The following is a 27481-nucleotide window of genomic DNA, read 5'->3' on the forward strand; positions in this document are numbered from 1 at the left end:
GTTCATTTAATAATCCTGAAATAAATCTTTACTATGCTAAAATCAAGGAACTGGACTTTTGATACCGTGGCCCATGCCTGTAATCCCAGTGACTTGGAAGGCTTTGGCAGAAGTATCTTGAGTTTGAGACCTGAGTTCAATCCCTAGTAACAAAAATAAGATGATAAAGTCAAGATGTTGATGGTATTTTGGAAGCTCCAAGAGAGAACCTGTTTCCCTGCCTTTTCTAGCTTCTAGAAACCAGCTGTATTCCTTGACTCATGGTCTTTTCCTGTATCTTTAAAGCCAGCAGCATAGCATCTGGTATCTCTGAACTCTTACTTTACTATATTTAGACATGTTTTATTACATGGAATCCACCTGGATGATCTTAGTTCAGGATCCTTAGTCATATTTGCAAAATTCCTGTTGCTATATAAGGTGACACATTTACAGAATTTACCATAACAAAAAGTTTGAGCATCAAACTTGTATTTCATGTTTTTTTTTTTTTTTTTTTTTTTTTGTCCTCACTGAACCTTCAGCAGCATTTAACAATTGTCCTCTTGTTTCTTTGCTTCTATGAAACAACATTCCTGGTTTTTTTTTTTACACTTACTGACTACTGTTGCATTTGCCAATTTCTTCTTTTCTTCCCTACCTCAGGGCTGAGCTATAATTTGTAGTTCTTCTGCCTCCAAAGGGGCCACAGGGGACAGGGGGTTGGGTCATCATCTAGCATTACATTATCTTTTGATACCTTCCAAGTTGTATATCTAGCCTGCCCCTCTTCATGACCAGAGTTTGTGCAATAGTTAATTGGTCTAACAATCAAAAGTAACCAATATAACATGAATCTTGATATTTCAACCCAACATGTTTTTCCCCTAGTTTGTTCTCTAGTAACTAGTATATTACTTAAAACTCATTTGTTCGAACTAAATGATGTAGAAGTCTGACTCTATTCGCTATCATTCCTATATTTAATCAATATGTAAATCCTATGGGTTTTTGTGAATATATGCTTTGTCTCATCTCCATTGCTGCCACTAGAGGTCAAGCTACCTTTCTCACTTGAACCCTTTGCATTGTCTTCCATGCTGCTCCCTCTTGCTCCTTATCTGGCTCTTATCCTATCTACACAATAGGGTCATTCATTTAGGACTTGAAGAGACTGCCTAGTTTAAATCCACAGCAGCTTTCCATTACAACAAATTTATATTATTATCTGGCTCCTGCCTTCTGTTGACCTTTTCATTTTTTTTTTCTTGCTTGAACTGCTCTAGCCATGTTGGACTCATTTCTTTTTTAATTCATTTTCACTATTTCTGCCATTTGGTCTACTTTTGCCTAAATTCAGCTCTAAAACCCTTATATATATCTCTTCTCATCACTTACTATTTTAGTCATAGTTTTAAACTTTATTAAAGAATCTTGTATATTTTTCATCTTCAGTACTATTCCCTTTGCTTAGAAAGGTGGCTGATAATGTAGGTTAAACCAAGTTACTATATTAACACTAAATTGTATTAGACCAGGAAGACTGTTTTCCAGTTATCCCATCTGCAGCAGACAAGCATTTCTGCTGGAGTCAACTGCCTCTCCAGTGAACCAATACATAGCTTATGACTATGAGGCTGTCGCACCACAGAAGGGAGCCTTGGATGATGCAATCTCTTCATCCCTACCCACTCTGCCTCTAATTCCATTCTTTCTCTGTAGCCCATTCTAGGTCCTAATGTACAGGAAGTCATGTGTATCCCAACTTCCTGCCTAGTTTAGTAATGTACATTCTCAGTTTTAATGATATCTACAGGTTTCTTTTAGGGATTTCTACAAGAATTGAATGTGGTTAGTTCTCTTGAGCATATTTTGCATGTCAGTAAACAAAGTTCAACACTTTTGGGTGGTGCTGGGATTTACTGCTGGTCCTTGCACATGACAGGCAATCACTTTTATCACTTAGTAACACCTTCATCCCTATTTTTTGTTTGTTTTGCTTGTGATTGAACCCAGGTCCTTGTACTTGCTAGGTAAGTGCTCTACCACTGAGCTATGCCCCCAGCCCCTTATACTTTGTAATAGCTTAATAAAGATGTACCAAAATGGTGGGCATGGTGGCACACACCTATAATCCCAGTGGTGCGGGAAGCTGAGGCAGGAGAATCATGAGTTCAAAGCCAGCTGCAGCAGTTTAGCAAAGCTCTCAGCAACTCAGCAAAATCCTGTTTCTAAATAAAAAATACAAAAAAAGGGCTGAGGATGTGGCTCAGTAGTTAAGTGCCCCTGAGTTCAATCTCTGATACACAAAACAAAAAACAAAACCCCGATGTACCATAATGTATAATAATTTATAGGTTTATATTTTTGGTAGCATTTCAAACTCAATGAAGTAATAATATAGCTGCATTTCTTCTTTGAGACCAAGTTTGGAGAGGCATTGAAAACGCAGTCTCTGTTCTGCTGTAACAAAATACCTGTGACTAGAGGCTGAAAAGTCCAAGAACAAGGTGCTTACAGGATTGGTTTTCCCATGAGGGAAACCTTAAAAGGATCAACCTTTTAATGCTATCACACTGGCAACTTGAATTTTGGAGTGGACACCTTCAAACCATTGCATAGACCAAGGGAAAGTATTTCTCAAGCAGGCACCTTATTTTATACATGAGTGATTAATATTTTAAAACAAGAATTGATTTCTAGTTGGTTACTATATAAATTACTGTGCATGTTGGTCTTTTACACAGGGGGATATCTGAACAAGAATTGTTTGGACAAGAACGTTCTCAGAAGGAGATTTAGCTTTCTTTGCTGTCTATAGAAATCTTCAATTACGCATGTGACTTTAAGACCAGTCAAGTTCCCAGAGAAACAAATGAGGCATCTGACAAATTTACCTATAGAAATAAGGCCTAAGATTGCATCTAAATTATAGCTAATTGTTAATAATATTTAATATGTGTAATCATTTTAATGAGGTAAAGGAAGTTGGTCAAGTGGAAAATAACTGATTTTAGCTTAATGATGAGTATGGAAATAATATTAAGTATATTTGTATGTTAAGATATTTCTTACTCTTCAATATCTCTCAATAAGCCAGTGAGGTAGGTTTGTAGATTCCCATTTTATGGGAAACCCAAATTTCAGTGATGATAAACAGCTTATTTAAGAAGTTTGGATTCAGGGGCTGGGGATGTGGCTCAAGCGGTAGCGCGCTAGCCTGGCATGCGTGCGGCCTGGGTTCCATCCTCAGCACCTCATACAAAGATGTTGTGTCCGCCAAAAAATAAAAAATAAATACTAAAAATTCTCCCTTTCTCTCTCTCTTAAAAAAAAAAAAAAAGAAGAAGTTTGGATTCAAAGAGATGATAGGGAACAGTAAGCATATCATCTATAGGGTTATATTGCCTGGGTTTTAAACTATCTCTAGACTTATAAACTATTCCCTATGTCTCAGTTTCTTTATCTGTACAAGAACATAATTATTCTCACAGATTTTTTTTGAGGGAAATATAAATTTTTTGAAGTATCAAATTACATAAAGTTAACTCACAGGAAGCACCTAATATTAGCTAGTATTATATATTCTATTAGTGATTCCCAAACTTTAGGATTTCATGGCTAATAAATTAATAAGAAGAGGGACAAGATCGAATGGTCTGCTTCATATCTTCCCAAGTGAGGCTATTAAAAAAGAAAAAAAAAGTTATTATCTCAGTCTTCATAAAGAAAGGACATTTTAAAATCCAAGTTGGTGGTTAACAAAAGTCTTGGAATGAAGAACTGTTCTTTAAATTGAACCAATTTAGCTTTGTAAAAGGCCAATATAACTCTTATTTTTCTAATTTTACCATGAAATTAGATGTTCTATAGTCTCCCTCCAGTTTTGAAATATTTTGACTCTAATATTCATGCCCTTCCTACTCCTCCCTGCTTTTACACTTTTCTCCATCAGCCCTAGAAATTCTGGCTGACAATCCACTGCCTTACGTGGTTAGTTATCCAAGGAATCTACCAACTACTGCTCTTGTAAACTGTAGGATAGGGACTCTATCAAATGAAAGTGAACTGGATAAAACAATTGTTACTATAAGTAGCACATACAGCAACATACATGCATTCATTCATCTAGCAAATATTCATAGCTTAGTACATTACCAAGTTCTCTTTTAGACTCTAAGCATATAACAAATAAAGCACAAATAAGTTCACTTCCTTCTGAGCTTAAAATGTGAAGTACTTCTAACTCCCAAGCCAAGTAGATTCTTTTTCTTTTATTTTTTTATTGTTGGTTGTTCAAAACATTACATAGTTCTTGACATATCATATTTCACGCTTTGATTCAAGTGGGTTATGAACTCCCATTTTTACCCCGTATACAGATTGCAGAATCACATCAGTTACACTTCCATTGATTTACATATTGCCATACTAGAGTCTGTTGTATTCTGCTGCCTTTCCTATCCTCCACTATCCCCCCTCCCCTCCCCTCCCCTCCTCTCTTCTCTCTCTAGCCCCTCTACTGTAATTCATTTCTCCCCCTTGTATTATTTTTCCCTTTCCCCTCACTTCCTCTTGTATGTAATTTTGTATAACCCTGAGGGTCTCCTTCCATTTCCATGCAATTTCCCTTCTCTCGCTTTCCCTCCCACCTCTCATCCCTGTTTAATGTTAATCTTCTCATGCTCTTCATCCCTACTCTGTTCTTAGTTACTCTCCTTATATCAAAGAAGACATTTGGCATTTGTTTTTTAGGGATTGGCTGGCTTCACGTAGCATAATCTGCTCTAATGCCATCCATTTCCCTCCAAATTCTATGATTTTGTCATTTTTTAACCAAGTAGATTCTTAGAAGCTTCAAGATAAAATATATTACACATTCCTAAAGCTTTAAGTTTCTTTTGTTTTGCTTTTGGTATGAGGCTGGGATAAACCCAGGGGTGTTTAATCATATCCCTGGCCCTTTTTAATTATTTTTTTTCATTTTGAGACAGGGTCTCCCTAAGTTGCTGGGGCTCTGCAATCTTCCTACCTCAGCTGCTCAAGCTGCTGGAATTACAGACATGCACTGAGAGCTTCAATTTTTATTGAAAAGAAGAGTGGGGGTAGGAAGACAATTTGGCAATTTAACATTTATAATAAAACATAAACAGGAACAGCATGCAAAATTTATGTGGTTAAAAAGTACTTAATACTTTAAAGATAATTTTACTTTTTAAGAACCAGTTAGGACTGTGGATCCAAATTGACATACACAATTCATCTCTTATTCCCTAGGTTGGTGCCTCTTTAGAATTTGTTCACATAATCATCATTGAATGAACTTGTTAAAAATACTGATTGCAGTATCTAAAGATTCTGATTCAGAGGGCTACAGTGAAGCCTAGAATCTGCTTCAGAAAAATAGTTCAACAAAACCCATCATTACATACAGCTACAATGTGCCAATAGAAAAAAATGTTGAGAAAGAAAAAAAAATAGAATAAAGTTTTTGGTAATTCCAGTGTAGCAGTCTGTAGACTTTCTTTCTTTCTTTCTTTTTTTTTTTTTAAAGCATTAAGCAATTGCATTGCTTCTTTTTTTAAAATTTTTTTTAGTTGTCGATGGACCTTTATTTATTTATTAATTAATATGTGGTGTTGAGAATCGAACCCAGTGCCTCACCCATGCCAGGCAAGCGCTCTACCACAGAGCCACAACCTCAGCCCCTGTAGACTTTCTTTGAGACGCTTTGCCTTAGGGATACTTGGGAAGTTTCGGAAAGTATTTATTTATTTATTTATTTGTTTAGGTACTGGGGATTGAACCCAGGGGCACTTTACCACTGAGCTACTCCCCAGCCCTTTTTATTTATTTTGAGTTGCTTTTAAGACTTTATTAGAGTTGCTGAAGCTGCTTCTCGAATTTGCAATTCTCTTGCCTCAACCTGAGTCACTGAGATTATAGCCATGCACCACCACACCCTGCAGGAGGCAATATTTAAATGGGGTCTTTATAAAATGAAATTTGAGAATGATTCTCCAATAATATATTTTTTAAAAGCCTTTTTACAGTCTACCCATTCTTAATTTTGTCGAGTTAACATACTCTTAAAACTATAGAGATTAATCCCAGATTGGCAGTGTCTACAGATCAATTTCAAAAATGTCCTTCAGAAATTCTCATCAGAACCGGTGCAGTGGTATATGCTCGTAATCCAAGCAACTCTGGAAGCTGAGGCAGAGAAATTGAAAGTTTGAGGCCAACCTGGGCAATTTAGCAAGACCCTGCTCAAACAAAGAATAAAAAAGGGCTCAGTGGTAAAGCTCTCCTGGGTGCTTCAATCTCTAGTATCAAAAAAGAAAAGAAATTCTTATTAGATTTATTGACAAAATGCTAGTTTTTTATATGTTTCTTTTAGATATAGACAATAGAGTATATTTTTAACACATTATTTCTATATGGAGTATAACTTCCCATTCTTGTGGTTATATATGATATGGAGTTACACTGGTCATGTATTCCTATATGAACACAGGAAAGTTATGTTTGATACATTCTACTGTCTTTCCTATTCCCATCACCCCTCCCTTCTCTTCATTCCTCTTTGTCTAACCCAATGAACTTCTATTCTTACCCCCAAGCCTTACTGTGTGTTAGCATCCACACATTAGAGAGAACATTTAGCCTTTGGTGTTTGGGGATTGCTTATTTTACTTAACAGGATAGTCTCCAGTTATATCCATTTACCAGCAAATGCCATAATTTCATTATTCTTTATGGTTGAGTAATATTCCATGTTGGATATATACCACATTTTCTTTATCCATTCATCTGTTGAAAGGCACCTAGGTTGGTTCCATAGCTTAGCTATTGTGAATTGAGCTGCTATAAATTTGGTGTGACTGAGTCACTGTATCTTTAGGTATACACCAAGGAGTGAGTTAACTGGGTAAAATTGTGGTAACATTCCAAGTTTTCTGAGGAATCTCCATACTGATTTCCATAATGATTGCACCAATTTGCAGTCCCACTATTTGTATTCCTTTAATTTTTTTCTTCTAATTGCTCTGGATAGAGCAATGTATGAGTGTGCCTTTTTCCTCATGTCCTTGCTAACATTTATTATTACTTGTATTCTTGCTAATTGCCATTCTGACTAGAGTGAGATGAAATTTCAGTGTAGTTTTAATTCGCATTTTTCTAATTGCTAGTGATATTGAACATTTTTCCATATATCTATTGACTGATCATGTTTCTTCTTTTGTGAAGTATCTAGGTCCTTTGCCTACTTATTAATTGGGTTATTTGTTTTTTGGTGTTGAGATTTTTGAGTTCTTTATATATCTTAGAGATTAACACTCTATCTGAGGAGCAGGTGGCAAAGATTTTCTCCCGTTCTGTAAGCTCTCTTTTCACTTTCTTGATTGTTTCCTTTGCTGTGAAGAAGCTTTTGAATTTGATACCATCCAATTTATTGATTCATGATTTTATTTCTTGCACTTTTAGAGTCTTGTTGAAGAATTTTGTTCCTAAGCCAATATGATGAAGAGTTGGGCCTACTTACTTCTAGTAGGTGAAGGGTCGTTCAATTTTAGTACATGTACTGCTGAAGCGAGCACTCCAAAAAAAAAAAAAATTTTTTTTTTGAGGCTACTGTGAATGAGTTAGTTTTCCTAATTTCTCTTTCACTTGATTCATCACGGATGTACAGGACCACAGTTGATTTATGGGGTATTAATTTTATATTCTGCTATTTTGATAAATTCATTTATGAGTTCTAGAAGTTTTTTTATGAAGGTTTTTGGGTCTTCTAAATATAGAATCATGTTGTTGGTAAATATGGATAGTTTGAGTTCTTCTTTTCCTATTTGTATTACTTTAATTTCTTTCTTCTAATTGCTCTGGTTAGAGTTTCAAAGGCTGTTGAACAGAAGTACTGAAAGAGGACATCCTTGTATTCTTCCAGTTTTTAGAGGGAATGCTTTCAATTTTTCTCTAGTTTGAATTGTGTCAGCCTTGGGTTTAACATGTATAGCTTTTACAATTTTGAGGTATGTTCCTACTATCCCTAGTTTTTCTAGGGTTTTGAACATGAATGTATGCTGTATTTTGTCAAATGCTTTTTCTGCATCTATTGATATAATTATGTAATTCTTGTCTTTAAGTCTATTGATGTGAGGAATTACATTTGTTGGTTTCCATATGTTGAACCAAACTTGCATGCCTGGTATGAACCCCACTTGATTGTGGTGCGCTATCTTTTTAATATCTTTTTGTATGCTATTTGCCAGCATTTTGTTAAGCATTTTTTTTTGTCTATGTTCATCAGGGATATTGGTCTGAAGTTTTCTTTCCTTGATGTGTCTTTGTCTGGTTATGGTATCAGGGTGATACTAGCTTCATGGAATGAGTTTGGAAGGATTCCCCCTTTTCTATTTCATGGCATAATTTGAGGAGAATTGGTATTAATTTTTCTTTGAAGGTCTTGTAGAACTCAGCTGAAAATCCCTCTGGTCCTGGACTTTTCTTTGTTGGTAGGCTTTTCATGGCATCTTCAATTTCACTGCTTGAAATTGATCTGTTTAAATTTTCTGCCAGGCACAGTGGTGCACGCCTGAAATCCCAGCAGCTCAGGAGGCAGAGACAGGAGGATGGCGAGTTTAAAGCCAGCCTCAGCAAAAGCAAGGTGCTAAGTAACTCAGTGAGACCCTGTCTCTAAAGAAAATACAAAACAGGGCTGGGCATGTGGCTCAGTGGTCTATTATCCCTGAGTTTGTCCTTAGTACTCCCCCAAAAAACATTTCTTTCTATGTCCTTCTGATTCAATTTGGGTATGTCATAAGTCTATAGAAATTTGTTAATGGCATCAAGATTTTCTATTTTATAAGAGTATAAATTTTCAAAATAGTTTTCTGATTATTATCTGTAGTTCAATAGTATCCATTTCATCACAATTTTAGTAATTTGAGTTTTCGCTTTTTCTTTGTTAGCTTGGCAAAGGGCTTATCAATTTTATTTTATTTTTCAAAGAACCAACTAATGTTTCATTGATTTCATTATTTTTGTTTGTTTCAATTTCATTGTTTTTAGTGTTGATTTTAATTATTTCCTATCTTCTACTGCTTTTAGTGTTGATTTCTTCTTCTTTTTCTAGGGCTTTGAGATGTAATGTTAGGTTATTTACTTGGTAACTTTCTAATTTTTAATGAATGAACTCAGTGCAATGAGCTTCCCTCTTAGAACAAACTGCCCTCTTAGTGCTCCAGAGGTTTTGATATGTTGTATTTCTATTCTCATTTGCCTCTGAGTATTTTTAAAAATTTCATCCCTGATCTCTTTTGCTATCCATTGGTCATGCAATAGTGTATAATTTAATCTACGGGTGTTAGAGTACCTTCTATTTTTCATTTTATTGTTGATTTATAATTTCATTCCATTATGATCTGATGGAATGCAAGATATTTTCTCTATTTTTTTTGTATTTGCTAAGAGTTGCTTTGTGGTCTAAGATATGCTGAGAAGAAAGTGTATTCAGTTATTGATGGATGAAATATTTTATATATGTTTGTTAAACTACTAATTTTATTTCTTAGTTCCATACCTTCTTTATTTAGTTTTTTGGAGGTTCTATCCAGTGGTGAGAGAGGTGTTTTAAAGTCACCCAGTAATATTGTGTTGTGGTCTATTTGATTCTTGAAATTGAGAAGGGCTTATCCAATGTACACAAAGCTCCATTGCTTGGGGGCATAAGTATTTACAATTGTTATGTCTTGCCGATGTGTAATTTCATAAGCAGTATGAAACATCCTTCTTTGTTCTTTCTGATTAACTTTGACTTGAAGTCCACTTTATCTGATATGAGGATAGAAACCTCTACTTATTTATGAGATCCATGTGAATGATATGTTTTTTTTTTTCCCATTTTTTTACCTTCATTCTGTGGATGTCTTTGCCTATGAGGTGAGTCTCTTGGAGACAGCATATTGTTGGGTCTTGTTTTTAAATTCAGTCTGCCAGTTTATGTCTTTTGATTGATCAGATTAGGCCATTTACATTCAGTGTTATTATTGAGATATGATTTTTATTCCCTGTAATTTTGATTTATTTCTGGTTTTAAATTTGTATTAGTTTCTCCTTTGATTGGATGTTCTTCTAGTGTAGTATTTCCCTTTGCTGTTTTCACTTTTATTTTCTATTTACCTATTAGGGGATTAAACACTGATTGTGTTAAGACTCTCACAACCCAATCATTTTTCCTCTGAACCTCTTGCATTGTCTCACAAGTGAGCTTTTGGGGGCACCTCACATCCAAACCATAATAGACGTCTACAATGTTAATTGTCATAATTAACAGAAATGATATGATCAGTTATTGCCTACAATAAAACACAATATGTTTTCAAAAGGGTTTACAATGTTGAATGGTGAGCAGGGAGAGAACAGAAGTGATGTAGGATGTGATGAATATGAAGGAAGAGTAGAGAAGATATAAGTAAAAAATTAAAGGAAGGGTGAAAAAGAGAACAGTCAAGATTGGCTATTAGCAAAAGAAAACAGAGAAAGAGAATAAAGGGAAACATAAGTGAAAGAAAAAATTTATAAAGTAAAACTTAAAAAAAAAGTAATTAAAGAAATTGAAATACACTAAGCAAACATCTTAGTCCTCAAAAAACTGATCCTTGAAAAATGACTGGCTTAAAAAATTCTAGAAATGAGAAAAAAAAGTGAATATGTATAAATGTCCATGAACCATTAAGGTCACAATTAAACAGAGAAAAGAAAATAGGAGAAAAGAAAAAAATCTCAATGAAAATTTAAAGAATTATTTCTATTGGAATTCAAAAGATTCTCAGCTTCCCTTCTCAGCAGTGTTAGGTAGGGTCATCTGGAGCATGATACTTGCTCCACGCTCAGGGTGGAGTTGCTAGTGTGAGAAATATAACCCCAGGCTTTTTGCTGAATGCCGGTTGTTCAGGAGATTTAAATCAGCACCTCCAGGGCCCAGAGATTGTGGGTCCACATTGCAAGACTGCACCCCAGGGATCTTCCCTGGGTTCCACTTATGTGGTAGAGGAGCCACTTCTTAGTCCACTATGTCTTCTGTGACCCCATGTTTCCTGGTCTTGGGTTCAGCCTCCCAACTCAATCTATCCCACCTTCACCCTTTTGAATTCCCAACCAGGAATTTGAGAGACCTGCAATTCAAGAGACTAGTGCCTCTCCCAGCTGGGCCTGTAAACAGCCAGATTGGAGGGGGAGGAGTGGAGCTGTGTGGGTTTCTATGACCAGGTAGTCAGTCCCCTATGTAAACCTCTCTCCATGTTCAATTTTCTCCTCATCACTTAAACACACTCTATGTCACACAATGTGGGTTTGCCAGCTCTGTATTTCTGGCCAGACTCGGGTTTGCTAGTACTTAGCTCCCTCAGTGAACTATCCCTGCACCTCCACATGCAACCAGGAGAGATTTGCCTTCTTTCCAACACAACGATATTGTGCAGCACACGTTTCAGTTTAGTCAGGCCATGTCTTTGATCTCTAAACTCTCTGTACCCAGACATGCCTAAGGCCTCTTAAAAATATGTGTTCCTTTAGTTCCCTTGTCCCTCCACTTTGCTCACTAAGGGACTGCTCTGGCTGGTGTCTCTGGCTGTGGCAGTGGCTATGCCACTGGGGATTTCTTATTATATCCAAACTCCCAAGTCCCCAATCTGATTTGAATGTCCAGTATTAAATTCCAAAAAGGTCCCTCATTTTTTTTTTTTTCACCCACCTTGCTGAGAATCTGCCTGTCTGCTTTCTTGGTTTCAGGCCACATAGTAGCCAGGAAAGCAACCATCTCTAATCTGCCATCTTGAAACCCTCCCAAAATACTAATTTCAGGTGACTTTACTGATTTTAGTTTAGGTTTTTTTTCCCCCTGTTAAGCTAGGATATCACAGTTTAAATAATAAATTCATGTTATACATGGATTCATAACAAATGGCTTGGAATCTGGCTTGGAGTTGTATCTACCCCTGATAATGGAATTCCATTTCTTGTTTTTGATTCTTTTAGGAGTGTCAGTGGTCTCAAGAGCTAAAATCCACCAGGAATATACCTGTGGATTGACAAAGTGTGACTTGTTCACCATAGAGAACCATTAGGGGTCTCTGTAAGATGGTGTTACAAACAGGATTTGGGTTTGTGTGGGAGGTTTAGGGAAGGTTAAGGGAGCCAGGTTTTCTCATGGATTGGATTTGGCAGAAAATGGTGATAATTGTATGATAGGGTTTCATATTTATCCAAAACATAGGAAGAATGGAGTGAGGCTAAACTCATGGGAAAATAAGTGGCAATCATCTGTATTAGCTGGGATAAGAGCTATTTGGTCATTTTTTTGTGGATTGTACAATATTCACAGGTTTTCCGTGTTCAGATAGGATCACAAGTTGCCTTGTTTTTGATTCATGTTGGTCACAGTGGCCTTGGCTGATGTTGGTATTTTGTAAAAGTGCTTATTATGTTCATCTAGGGAACAATGGTCTGGTTGTAATTTCTAGCCTAGCTCCAGGCTTTTCAGGGTCTGCTTTTCTCCCAGGATTAAATAAAAATAAAGGTAAAAGCTATTACATATATGAATCCAAAATATTCAGCAGTTGCTGTACGTGAATAAGTCTGAAAGGCAGCTCAATGTAAGGGAGTAAAAGCAGGATTATTTTCCTTTTAGCTCGATTATAGCTAACATTAATGGCTTCCATTTATTGAACACTTACTATGTGCCATGCTATGTACTTTACAGGTGTATAGTTTTACAGGTTATACTTTACAGGTTATACTTTACAGGTGCTTTACAGGTGTATAGTTTTGCAAATCAAATACTTTTGATCATCTCCATTTTGCAGATAAGTATTCCTAGAATCTTCTAATCATTAAGTAGAATACCTGGCATTTTAATAAGTTTGGGCCTTTTTGGAGTCCACCATTTTTCCACTGTATTAGCATGCCTTTCTCTACAGAACTTGCTGTCTGTAAGTGTGGCAATATAATATAGAACTGGCAGGATTTTCTTGAAACTCAAATGCTTTCATACATCTAAAAGGATCTAGAAAAATAATTGCCTCATGGTAAACAGGCCACAGATAAGAGTTTTTTTTTTTTTCCTCCTCTTTCCATAGAACTCGATGCCTCTGATTATGAGGGCAGATAAATTGGCTAGTAACTTAAGATGAAGTTGTTGAGTGCCACCAGACAACCTTAGTATCACAGAATCATAGAATTTTAGAGATTGAAGAAGTTTAGAGATCAAAAAAATTGTCAAGATTATCTCTTACAGATGAGGAAAAGGAAGGTCAGCAGTGTGCTTGATCTGTGCCATGTCACATATTTAATTATCGTTGGAGCTAGGCTGAGAACCAGGTCTCAGTCTTAGGCCCTTGGTTTTTCAGGCCACATAGCTGTTCTTTCACGGATTTCAGAAGTCACAGTGTGCTTTGGTGCTCTGGATTGCTCCTCGGTTGCTCTCACATATCTAAAGGATCACTGATGACATTTCAGATTAGAGCTCAGGGGCTTGGACAGAATTTGAGGGCTAAGTGTGTGGGTGGGGTAGGGGTTTCCTCTTCCCTATTGTCATGTAATCTTACAGTTAAAAGTTCCTTTATATACATATATTTCAGCGCAGTTGGGCAACTTCAGCTAATTTATTTTTCTTGGGGTATTCTAGGTTCCCAGGGGTGCTCTACCACTGGGCCACATCTCCAGCCCTTTTTAATTTGAGACCGGGGCTTGATAAATTGCAGAGGCTGACCTCGAACTTGAGATTCTCCTTCCCCAGCCTCCCGATTTCCTGGAATTTACAGGTCTACCCCATCGAGTCCAGCTTAGCATTTTAAACCGGTTTTGGGAGCATTGCTTCCGGGAGATAGGGGGCGCGCACCCGGGGCGGGGTAGTAGGGCACCAGGGAAGGTAGGACCTGGGGCAGGGAAGGGCAGAGGCCAGACAGTGCTGCCGAGGCTGGAGTCGCGGGAGCGGCGGGGGCGGGGCTAGGCGGCGCGAGAGGGGCCGAAGGCGGAAGGGCTGAAGGCGAAGTGCGGCGGGAGCGCAGTGGCCGGCAGCGCGGTGGCCGCCAGCGTCATGGCTGCTCACACTCGGGGCACCGAGCTCGGTAAGGGCCCCCGGGTCGCCTCCTTACTTTTCCGCGCTTCCTGTTCCGCGGTGTTTCGCCAGGGGCCCGCGCCGGCCGAGCGTCCGCAGAGGTTCCCGGCGGCCGGGAAGCGGTGGCGCCGGCGGCGGCGGCGACCCTAGGCAGAGGCTGAGCCCCGCTGAGCTCTGTGGCCTGGGCGCCCTCGCCTGGTTCCTGTGAGCGGGAGGAGTGGGGAAGGATTGGTTTGCATCTTTCGCCCTAGCAGTTCACCTCTTAACTCTCTGGTTGCAAACAACAGCAAAACCCCAAATAAAACCAGACAAAAACTCTGCTTTCCCCCTTTTAATTCAATACGTATGCGATTTAATGCTGGATTTCTAAAAATAATTTTTAACATAACTCTCTCTAAAATGGCCTTTCCCCCCAGGTGCCATGCTGGTTGGAAAAGTAGTCATGGCTCTGTGCAAAAAAATATAGCATCGTAAATTGTGTATGATCTTAGCTGTTTATCAAAATTGTAAAAGGGCCTGTATTTTACCATTTTTCACTTATTGTTTGCTGGTCCAAACCCAAGGCCCTGCCTAGCATGTGCTATGCAAGCATTCTACCACTGAGGTACACCTCCAGTTTTCGTCTTTCCTCTTATTGGTATTAGTTCAGATATTACTGGTTAGAAAGCTTATTTCATATTTCCTAAACGAAAAATTTGTAATTCACATAAGGTTAGTGGTTTAAATATATAACTTGGCTAGCTTTAATATTCTGAATCTTTAACTTATTAGCTATATGATTTTTTTTTTTTTACAGCATTCCAAGTTTCTTTATCTGTAAAATAGTTATTACAAAGGTATTTACCTCATGATCTGGAGAATAAATAAGAAGATACATGTAAAGTGTTACATCGTGGGTGCATAGTAAGAGCTAAATAAATAATAGTGTGTAAGAAAGTTCTGTTTTCAGGGACTTATTTTTCGAAAATTCATACAGGTACTTTAAAAATGATGATTCTTATTAAACAATTGTAAGTTTAAGAGTGGAATTTTTGTTGAGTGTTAGAGTCTAAATCTGCTTTTATAGACAGTTAATTTCTTCATGAACTACATTCTGTTTTAGTCACTCCTCTCCAGAAGAAGAAGTTCTATCTCTGGAAAGTAAACTTTAACAACAAATGAGTATTTGCTAGATTGGAAGATCTTGAAAGATGGATGGGGGCTAGAGTTGTAGTGTTTTGGTATTTCCGAGGATACTAGCTATGTGACTAGGTCACAATGAGGATATGCCATAATTTCCCCAAAACTTAAGTTTTAAGATTTTTCTTTCAAGTAATACAATTAAAGTATTGTTACTTTTAGTTTGCAAGAATTAGAATCACTTTCATTTATTTGTTGAACAATAATAGTATAGACCAAAACAATTGCTTTTTAGAATAAATGTGATTTTCATGCCCCTTTTTAAATGATCATAGCTTTGTTTTTATTATTTTCTTCATTAAAATCAGATATATTGCAAGGGAGTTTTTCCTTAACTGGTATTTACCTTTAATTCAGAGAGATTTGGCCTCAAATACTAAAGTAAGCTATTTGAATTATTTATTTACTAGGGGAAAATCATTCAGTATTAATTTATTCATAGTATTGATTGATGAGTTTTATAGTGTTTTGTAATTGAAAGTCCTTTTAATGAACAGTGCAACTAATATTTTAGATGAATTAATTTTCTTATAAAAAGAAATTGATGTTTATTGTAAAAATTTTAGAAAATACAGTTGGCACAAGAAAGACTAGAATTATTCGTGATCTAATTATTGTAATGTTTATTTTAGTGGACTATATATACTTCTAGTTCATGGACTTAAAAAAAAAAGATTTGAGATGAAATCTGACCCTCATGATAAAAACCCTGCAATGAAAAAATTTTTAGCATGGCATTTGGACATACCAAGAGGTTTTCCAAATGGGGAATAGACCCTCTAATCTTGATGTTAGAAAGTGGAGCCCAGCATTCTGAGATTTACCAAGTCATCTGAGTGATTCTAAGTTCAGTTTTGAGAACCAGTCTATCATATCTCTGTGGCCCCCCTATTCCTATTACACCTTCTGTGGTCTATTAAAATTAATGGATATCTTCTCTCTTTTCCTAGACTTCTTTTAATTTTGCCTAAAATGTAGGTATCACAGGGGCGGTGATCTTCCTTTTGTTTGTTTATGTATCCCAGGCACTTGGTTAAAATAGTTTCTGTAACACAGATGACCCTCAGAAATATCCTTGAATGAAGGAATAAATTTAGAATTACTTCCTGCTTGGGGACCTTGGGTATCCACCTGGGCCCCAACATGGGGACAGGTTCAGTAAAGTACTGTACCTTCTTCCTCTTTCTGAATGTTTTTAAAATTCAGTTTTGTGACTTTTGTCTTAAAGGTGTGTCTTTTAAAAGATGGACCTAGTGTTGCTTCTTTTCAAATGTATTCTTAATAGTTTTCTGAGGAAAGTGGAATATCTCTTCAGTTGTACACAAAATGTAAACAGTTTAAGGAATCTGTGAATTTCAAGTGAGAAATGACTAATATCATCTTTCCAGAATATTCATTATCATAATTATTGAGATAGAGGACATTAAAGTTTATCTTTAGCTGGGTGTGGTGGTGCATGCCTATAATCCCAGCAGCTTGGGAGTTTGAAGCAGGAGGATCCAAGTTCTGAGCCAGTCTCAGCAACTCCAGGAGACCCTGTCTCTAAATAAAATCACAAAAGGGCTGGGGATATGGCTCAGTGGTTAAAGATTCCTGGCTTCAATCCCTTGATACCAAAAAAAAGTTTGAGTTAAAAAAACCAATCTCTACTTAAAATTAAAAGAATAAGGTAGCATATTCTTTACTAAGTGTGTGAAAACTCTTCATTCATGTGGTCAAGTAGAATTGAAAATTTTTAGATTTCTACAAGGAATTTCTCAAGTGCAGTTAACTTGAGTTTTTTTTAAAACAATGCAATTGATTAATTTGTGTTTATGTCAATGTTTTTTCTTCTTAATACTTATAATATATATTCGTGGATGTGGTGGTGCACACCTGTAATCCAAGTGATTCAAGAGGCTAAGGCAGGAGGATTGTAAGTTCAAAGCTAGCCTCGGCAATTTAGTGAGTCTCTAATCAATTTAGCAAGACCCTGTCATAAAATAAAAAATAAAAGGAGTTGGGGGGGGCTGGGGTTGTGGCTCAGTGGTAGAATGCTTGCCTAGCGTGTGTGAGGCACTGGGTTCAATTCTCAGCACCGCATGTAAGTGAACAAAATAAGGAATAAAGGTCCAAATAAAATAACATCAACTTTGTAAAGAGACAGGCCAATTAAAGGCAATGTGCAATTCTGAACTAGATCTTTCTGAAAGATCCAAAACTGGACAACTGGCTACACTTGGAGTAAGCAGATTAGACAGTAGTAAGATACCAATGCCAATATTATCACTTTGACAGAGTCAAAGTACATTATTCCTAATGAGGAAAATATCCTTATTTTTATGTGATCTACCCTGTGATATTTATCTTGATGGATTTATTTTTCTCTCATGGAGTAGTGATTATAAGCCATAATAATAATTTTTTTTTAACTTTGAAACAATCTCAAACCTTTAGCAGAGTTTCATATACCATACAAAGAATTTTTCCCTCTGAACCATTTGAGGAAAATGCGTGATTGACATTGGATTCCACCAACCCTGGATACTTTAGTATTTCCTGCTTATAAGCTAATATTTTTTTTGTGGTTAGATATAAGTTATGCCTCTTTCCCAGGAATACCACAGAAATTATGCTGTTTTCTCATTGCATCTTGGTGGTAGCACATGATTTTGATTGGTCTCATAATTGGTGATATTTTGATCACTTGAATAAGATGGTATCTGCCATGTTACTCCACTGTAAAGTTAAGTTTTAGCCTTTGTAATTAATATGTATTTTATGGTAGGTACTTTGAAACTAGTTAGGTATCTTTTTCCTCTGCCAACTTTAATTAATAGTTATTTATTCAATTACAGTTTTTTAAAAAGTATTTTTTTATAGTAGATTGACACAATACTTTCATTTTATTTTATTTTTTTTAATGTGGTGCTGAGGACTCAACCCAGTGCCTCACATATGCTAGGCAAGCACTCTACCAACTGAGTTACAAACCCAGCCCAGTTATTTATTTATGTTATTATGTATTTGAGGTTTCTTATCTTCCCAATTAATTATAATTGTTAACTATTATTATTTACTTTAATACTCAAGTCTTTTCAGATTTTGATAGTAGTAGCTCCTTCTAGCTGACTTCTCTTCCTTTTTTTTTTTGGTGCCAGGAATTGAACCTAGGAGTACTTAATCACTGACTCACGTCCCCAGCTCATTTTTTAAATTTTGAGACAAAATCTCATTAAGTTGCTTAGGACTTTGCTGAATTTGCTAGGGTTGGCTTTAAGCTTGTGATCCTCCTGTCTCAGCCTCCCAAGTTGCTGGAATTACAGACATATACCACCATGTCCCACTTTCTCTTTCTTTAATAATTTAATTAAAACAATTTTTTTTTTTTTTGTTAGTACTGGGGATTGAAACCACTGAGCTACATCACTGGCCCTTTTAATTTTATTTTTGTTTTGAGACAGGATCTCACTAAGTTGCTCAAACTGGCCTTGAACTTGTGATCCTTCTGCCTTAGCCTCCAGAGTAGTTGGGATTATAGTTGTGTGCTATCATGTCCAATTGCTACATTTCTTCTTCTTTTTTTGTTTTTAGTGGTGCTGGGGCTTGAACCCAGGGCCTTGTGCATGTGAGGCAAGCACTCTACAAACTGAGCTATATCCCCAGCCCCCTCTTTTTTTAAAAAAAAAAATATTATTATATATGACAGTAGAATGCATTTTGACATATTATACATTGATGGAGTGTAATTTCTCTTTTTTCTAGTTGTACATGATGTACAATCACACTGGTTGTGTAATCATATGTGCACATAGGATAATAATGTTTGATTCATTCTACTATCATTCCTTTTTCCATACACCCACCTCTCCTTCCACTCCCCTCTGTCTAATTGTAAAGTACCTCTGTTCTTCCGTAGCTGTCCCTTCCCCCAACTGCTACATTTCTTCATTTCTGTCTCAAGGTGTTTCGAGCATATCTTAAATTTTCTGTTCCCATACTGGAGCCTGTTCGCCAAGGAACATTTTTTCAGTGGATAATGATATTAAGAAGCTAAGTTCTGAATACTAGGTATGCTGCAGTAACTGGGATGTCCCTGTTCCTAAGCCCCTCAGTTAGCAGAATTGAAAAATGTATGTGTATGTACACATGTGATGTGTGTGCACATGTTCAGCAACACAAATTTACTTCTGTATCTACCTATTATTATTCTATCAGTATCTCTCTATATCAGGAAAGCCAAGAGTTCACTAAGAGATATGTCTAGTTCTGGTCCAACACTATAGGATTTATTCTATCGTTCTCCCTTTTCATATTTGAAACTCTCCTCATGCAGGGCCACACTTCTTCTACCCCCAGTCAAGTTTCTTCTTAACTGTCTCAGACTCTGACACCTGAGTTGGCCAGCTCTCCTCATCTTGCTTGCCCTCCACCCCCTTGCAACAGGCTGCTGTCTGCGTGGATTTCCATCCCACTTACCCTAGTCATTGTCTGTGGCCCTCTGTTCCAGGCTGCCTTTCCATGTGGATGATCTCAAGGGCCTGCCTAGGCTTTGCTTTCCTTATCTGGCAGCCCCTTCATGCAGAATCTCTCCTTATGACTAGACTCTGAGCTGCCCCATGTGTGGGTGTCCTCTTCAACCGTTTGGGTTCCTATAAACCCACTCTGGGTGTGGGGTGTCCCCATTCCAACCTGGTTCAAATGCCTGTCTTGTTCACCTCCCTCATTTTTATCCCACTGGTTTAGGGTATTTGCTTAGGAAGGGAGGGAGAAAGGGGCCAGAATAAAATTTAAAATTTTACTTTTATACACATAGGAACATTCTATGTGGAGTGCCTGGTGTTCTGGCACTTGGTAATGGATACCAAGGAGAGACTAACCTGGTTTCTGCTATCCCTGAGCTCATTCTTGTAAATCATATTATACACTATGATAAAGCTGACAATAGAAACATGGTAGGAAAGATAAAGATGAAGTCACTGACAGTCCAGGGGAGGTGTTTTTTTTTGGAAAGGATATTTCTGGCAGGGAATAGCTTGTACAAGGACACTAAGCAAAAGCAGCCTGGCATGTTTCATTAAATATAGGAAACCCAATTTTCAGATTTTTGATGTAATCTTCTCATTATATTATAGTGGCTAAGAATATTTTAGTGAAGAAAAATCCTATGTATGAAATACATACAGAGTCAACATAGTGGCTGTGTACATTTTTAGATTTTAAATGGTACATCCTTTTATGAAAGCTTACTTTCATTCTACTTTGAAGTCTTTTACCTTTTGATTGTAAGCTATCTTTTGTTATTCTGATATTGCTTTGATAAATAGAAAAACTATGAAGAAATAATTTGAATTTGTTGTATAATTAAATAATTAAAAGTCCTCCATGGTGCCTGCTAAGTTAAAAAACATTTTTTAAAAGTAGCTGAGCTCTGTGGATTTTAATTATTAGGAAGGAAGGCAAACTTCAAGCACTCATTTAAAATGGGATGTCTCTGCCAGGAAAGAAAGACTAGTAAATGAGACAGCAGACAGAGCCCTTGAGGATGTGATTTAAACATGTCACTAGAAATTGTTTAAGTGGAGAGTTCTGGCCCTTTTAAAACACTGTCTGTCACTTGAGGATTGGGTCACCTTGAAATGTGTTCATCTTTGAGTTAAAGGCATAAAAAGACACTTTGAAAATTTTCAGTCAACTTTGCTGTGTGTTGTGTGTCTACGGATGTACCGCTCCTCAGCCTGCCTGAGCTGTAACAGTCAGTTCCCTGGAAACCAAAGTGGTTGCAAGAGAAGGATAAATGTTTAATCTCAGCTCCGGCAAACTGTACAGATTTTTTAAAATGTTGAGACATTCGGGTTGCAACTTCTAGCTCTCTGTATAGTCAGGCCTTTCTCCCCCAAAGCAATGCCTGAGATAAAAGTAGCTGCTGGTAATTACTTCCTAAAAAGGTGCCACTTAGCTGGTGCCAGGTTCTTTTAGAATGTGGTTAATGATGTCAAATTGTTGTCTTTAAAATCTGGAAAAATATCCTAATTAACTGCTCTTATCCCTGATTCGGATAAGCTTTTCAGCTGAACACTTTGTGGACACCTGCCCTAACATTCAAGATAGATAGGTGTGTGTGTGTGTGTGTGTGCGCGCGCGCGCGCGCGCAAGTATGTACAATTTGACTTTGAACTAGGTATCTGGCATGCTTAAGGTACAGAGACTCCTAAATTACTATTATTTTTTTCTTGGTACCAGGGACTGAACCTAGGGGTACTTAACCACTGACTGACATCCCCGTCTCTTATTCTTTATTTTGAGAAACATGATCTCACTGGGTTGCTTAGGACCTTGATAAATTGCTGAAGCTGCCCTTGAACTTGAGATCCTCCTGCCTTAGCTTCCCAAGTTGTTGGGATTACAGGTACAGGCCGCCATGCACTGCAAGACCCCTAAATTCTAATGTAGAAATCCTTTAGTAAATATTGCTTCTTATAAACATTTCAAATGCTATTTTGTAAGAAAATTTAAGAGTGTCACATTTATAATGCTACCTTAAAAAAAACATATTACAGAATTTTGTAGCAGGAAGGCATCTTATTTATTAGTCCTACATCCTTCTGTTAACAGAGTAAACTGAAACCTAGGGAAGTTAAATCTATGATCACATGACTGGAGACAATACTGAATTTGAAACTCAGGCTCTCTCTGATTGACTTTAATCTGTTGCATTACCTCCTTCTCTACCATCCTTCTGTGTTTCTATATCAGAATCATCTGAGAGTCCTGTTAAACATGAAGATTCCTGAGCCCCCAAATAGCTTTAATTGTTTGCATTGTGGGGAGAAGGCCAGGAACCTGCATTCTACAACTCTGTCATGAACACTGCAGATTCAGAATTCTGATGTAAGCTGTAGTCATAGATTAATTAGAGATTCAGAGACTCTTTACTTTATATCATTTTGACAAATTCTGTCATTCTTATCTTTATATCTATGTATATCATTTTTCTATTTAGTAAGCAAAATTTCTGTAAGCAAATATGGGGAGAAGTTAATCTTTTATTTTCTGATTGAAGTAAGTGAGAAAATTTTGATAAAATGGATATGAAAGCATATCAGAAGGATCAGGAGGTGAGGCAGTTATGTAAGTACCTATTGAGAGGTGCACAGTATCCAACAAGAAGCATGCTTTATTCAAAGATGCCAATGACTGATGGAAATACGGTGTTCTTTATGATCATTTTGGAAATTGACATGGGAGTATTTAAGGATCTCCAATTAGCTGTAGATATGAGATTGTTTACCAGCAAAAAGTAATTAGTTTTCTGGGAGGGAAAATATTTTTATTTTCTCTGAATATTGTGAATTAAGTTTGTGTTGTGGACTCTGGGGAGGGAAAGAAGTTGTAATGATCTTCACTGCAATGGATGAAGGAGCTCAGTTGTGCTGTATGTATTGCAGTTTTGAGGGAGATTATTTCTTTCAGTATGTATGGAGAAACTTCAGTGCTTCTGTTAATTTTCCAAGGAAGAATCCCATTTATTTTAGTTTTGTATCTCTACAAAGTTTAGTTTCCCTGACCCTCTCCTTACCTTCAAAAAAATTTTGGACTTGTCTTTAAGCAGTCATTACCAATTTAGCATCCCTAATCCAAAAATCCAAAATTCATAATATTCCAAAATTCAGAACTTTCTGAGTACTGACATGATGCCAGAAGTGGAAAATTCCATAACTGACTTCATGTGATTACTTGTAGTCTACACTGAGGTGCACTAAAAAATATTGTATAAAATTACCCTCACGCTTTGCATATATGAAACACAATAAGGACTGGGATGTAGCTGAATGGTAGAACATTTGCCTAGCATGTGTAAAGCCCTAGGTTCACTCCCTAGTACTACAAACAAACCCCAAAACAATAAAAACCCCAAAACTATAGAAACATGAATGAATTTTATACATAGACATGGATCCCATCCCCCAAATATGTCATTATGTATGTGTGTATATGCACATATTTGAAAACCCCCAAAATTCAAAATCTGAAACACTTTTTGTATCAAACATTTTGGATACAGTTACCTTATCTGTATTACATATCCTCAAACTCACTCATTGAACACATATATAGAGAACAACTACTACCCTCTGTGTCTTCATCAAGCATATAAGAACTACTGGAGTTGGGGAAACCTTGAGATGCTTTATTTCTCTCATCAAGTTTTAAAATATTTTTGGAAAGAGAGCTCTTTTTTAAGGAAAGCAAACTTTCCCACCAACAGGATATGTGGTTGCCCTATTTGAAATGATTGACTAGTCAACTTTGCAACTCTTGGATACTCATTTAAAAGTACAGTAGTCCTCCCTTATCTATGGGATGCCTGACCCCAAGTGTCATGTCTGAAACCTTTTTTCCAGTACCTAAATACATACCTATAATAAAGTTTAATTTAAAAATTAGGCTCAGAAGGAGATTAAGAATAACAAATAGAGCAATTATAACAATATGCCATATGTTATATGAAAGCAGTCTTTCTCTCTAAATATTGTATTATACTTACTCTTATGATGATATGAGATATTAGTTAAAGGAAGCACTTTATTGCTTGTCTTGAGCATTTCTGAATTGCCAACATCACTATTCCTGTGTTTTGAGGCTACTTTAAAGTATGGGTTACTTGCACACAAGCATTCAGTACAGCAACAGTTGATCTGATAACTAAGACTGCTACTAAATGACTAAAGGGCAAGTAGCATATACAATGTGGATACACTAAACAAAAAGGCATGATTCATGTCTTAGGCATATAATAGGAGTTTTATCAGGGAAAACACCTCCATATTTCTGCCTCCAGGAAGAAAAAAATTATAATTTTAGTCTGCAGATGAATACTGTGGTTGACTGTGTGTAGTGTTATGCTAGTAATTACATAATATAGTGAACTTGTGGGTCATGTGAGTAGCATGTGAAGTCCAGAAAATAGGCATTGTTGCTGATAATGCTCAAGAACATCTCAAAGTAAAGTTCTTTCTATGTCCTAAAGTTAAATCATTTTATTGCTTGACAATAGTTACTTTAACAAATCAAGTTGAAATTAGACATCTTGTGGAAGGAATGCCAGAGAGTCTGAATGCATTGTGGTTTAACTGGGAGAGATACAGGATTAGGACCAATGCAGGACTGGTACCCAGGTACAGGAGTCCTAGTTTTTGGTGGTACCTGGCCATTGACATTACACAGAAGACCTCAGTCCAATGGCTTGTATTTTCCAAATTTGTCAAACAGACACAAGTTCATCAGTTCCACTATGATGGCAGATGTTGATAATGGCAGTTCGTGTGTGGAGACAAGGCATATGTAGAAATTCTGTACCTCTGCTTAGTTTTGCTATAAATCTAAAACTGCTGTAAATCAGTGTCCTCAAAACAAAAACCAGACAGATGATCTTGAGAATCCCTCTAGTTTCTGAATTTCTTTGAGTCTTCATATTACTTAGAATGGTCATCCAGTAGAATTGTAAATCAGGGGTGTTACCTGGTCTTGGAGTTCAGATCTTTTTCTTCCTTCTCTGGCCAGTGCAGTCCTCTGGATTTTAAGACTCAAAGTTCCAGTGGTCAATTTATATCCTACCCCCATTTTTTATTGATTGAATGTGACTGAACACTTTGCTATGTTTTCCTTCTCTTGTTTCATGAATGTATCATAAATCTTTATGTGAGTAGAGCCTTTATTTTGTATTTGTTCATCTGCCTGGCAGAGTATTGATTAAATCTTAATGTTTCTTCCATAAAAATATGTCGTTGATGCACCTCTTCCTCCTATTCCTAGGAAGGCTCATTCTGTCACACACGTAAATCACAATGGTAGCATCATAGCTAGTTTTTTTACATCTGGGTTTTGTTAAATTTTAATTTATTGTTGTTTTCAAATAGAACAAATTTTATTTATCTTCTTATTTATTAAAAATATGTATTTTTACTTATTATTATAGTCTGTTTTTAGCCAAAGGAAATGAATTAGTTGGTGGGAGTAGCCAAATAATGTCAGCAAGTATATAAATTAAGTTAACCAGGTGGGAATTCTCAAGACTGGAAATAGAAATGTTTGATAAGTTCTGGTAAAATTGTGAGTCAAGTAATCAGATTGTTGCTGCAGTCTTGGCTGGGCACAGAATCACGAGCCACTCAAGCAGGAACAAAACTTTATTTTGAAAAAGCCGCCAATACTCTGTAGGCGCTGGCAAGCCAAACCCGGTCCTCCCACGTGGGCCTCCACCGGAACCGCACGTTCCCCGGAACCGGGGGTCCCCCGGACCTCCCCCGGAATTCCCTCCTACTATCCTTCCCCAACCAATGGGAACTCTCCATGAGTCCCGTAACATGAGTCCGGTAGCAGGCCAAGGTGAACAGCGGGAGTCCAATTTCCATATGAATGTAAATCTTAACATAATCATCTCAGTGGCTAGCTGGCGTCACTTTACAACCAAAGGTGCCATACATCGTATATTTGCTTGTAGCTCCTAGCATCTGCCCCCTTCTGTTTAATTAAGCAACAAGCAATGTGGCTAGGGACCGTGCCTGGTAGGTTGTCCAATTTAACATATGGTTCTTACCCGTCATGGGAGAACTGACATTTAGGCGTCAGCTTCCTGTCTTAGGTTGAATCCACTGTAATCAGATCAACCCGTCACTGACTACCGGTCCAGCATTCAGCCATGCTTGTGGATAGGCCTATGCACCAGTGGGGGGGTGAGGTTCTTGCCTCACCTCTGTTGGCCCCCAAATTTAGCCTTGGTGCCAGTGGGGGGGTGAGGTTCTTTGCCTCACCTCTGTTGGCCCCCAAATTTTAGACCATCACTAGTAGAAGGGAGGAGGATACAGAAATGCCACGACACCAAGCCAATTGATGGCTCCTTTGGAAAAATTGCGTCACTGGTGACACCATCAGCAAAGATATGCCAGTATTACCACAATAAACATGGGGTGAGCTGGCAAGGAAATTGCATCACTGGTGACACCATCAGCAAAGATATGCCAGCGGTACCACAATTCGGTGCACCAGATGATATTTCACAATGTATGCAACTGATATATAGTCCAGGCAAGTTCTGCAAGCAGTTCAAATTGGAGGAGTCTATCAATATGTCCATTTCCTCCCAAAGTAAATCAAGTCCTTGATTGAGCATTACTTGTTGAGTTATATTCATTGATGCATCAGTTTATACAGTTTACTGTGATAGCTATCATAGAAGCTGTAGTTTGGTTTTATCTCAGTCTTCACCGGAATTGGGATGGAGATGGAAATTCTGGCAATGATGCTAAAGAGACATTATCCTGAACAGAATTATTAAATATAATGAAAAGGAAAGGTGAAAGTAAACAAACAGATCTGTTAAACTCCTTTAAAAACAATCCTTAACAGCTGTTTACCTAATTTAAATTAAACCATATAAATCACGTGAATAAAGAAAAAATTCGGATCCATTTTTTCATGAGCACTCCTCATATAAGAAATATGGACATACACACATACAGACATACAACACAAAACAGAAGTGTGTACACAACATACAACACATAAGACAATAGTAAATAAAGGCCTTGTAACTATACCTAGGTGAAATCTCCATTGCAATGTTTAAAAACTCCACAGTCAAAAAAATAAAACACAGTCAAAAAATAAAACTGATCAGAAAAACATTAACCTAGGTTTGTATGAGCTCAAAATTAAAATAGAACTTTATGATGTGGGAAAAATGCAATAATAAAATAGATATTGAAAAAAAAACACCTTGGTTAATCACTGTCGCAGATGTAAGAATAGCCAAGTTGGAGCTCTGGATGTCAGCTGTTATGGATTTGAGTCAAATCATCTTCTTTTTCTGTAGAAATTGTTTTAGTTAATCTCTCTGGAATCCAAATCGGTTGCTGTTCATCCTGTGGGAAAACACAGACAGCGCCCCGATTCCAGACTATCACTGGATCTGGGCCTTTCCATTGTCCTGTTAGAATATCTTTCCAAAGTACCTTAGGCTTATGTACATTTTTTGGGTACAAATGTCTTTCCGCAGCACTAAGTCCCGATGAATCCAAATTTAAAAAGTTTAGAGTAACAAGGGTTATTTTAAGTTTATCTTTGGGGGATATATACCCCTTTCCAATTCCCTCCTTTTGTTTTAATAAGTACATTTTAATAGTTTGATGAGCTCTTTCAACTATGCCTTGTCCTTGTGGATTG

At 37.1% G+C, this 27481-nt stretch overlaps 1 protein-coding gene across 3 annotated transcripts in view; it reads left to right on the plus strand.

Moving 5' to 3' along the window:
* The first annotated feature begins 13954 nt into the window (after positions 1-13954).
* DERA (deoxyribose-phosphate aldolase) overlaps positions 13955-27481 on the plus strand; it is a 133080-nt gene continuing 119553 nt past the window's right edge. For 2 of the 3 annotated variants that reach the window (XM_081311150.1, XM_081311151.1), the window contains exon 1: positions 13955-14108. In XM_081311150.1, the coding sequence (XP_081167276.1) occupies positions 14078-14108 (31 nt within the window). In that variant the 5' untranslated portion in view covers positions 13955-14077. The remainder of the gene's footprint in view (positions 14109-27481) is intronic. The other variant, XM_081311152.1, reaches the window with a different exon arrangement.

Source organism: Spermophilus citellus (assembly GCF_964194105.1).
Source record: "Spermophilus citellus genome assembly, chromosome: 10".
NCBI lineage: Eukaryota > Metazoa > Chordata > Mammalia > Rodentia > Sciuridae > Spermophilus > Spermophilus citellus.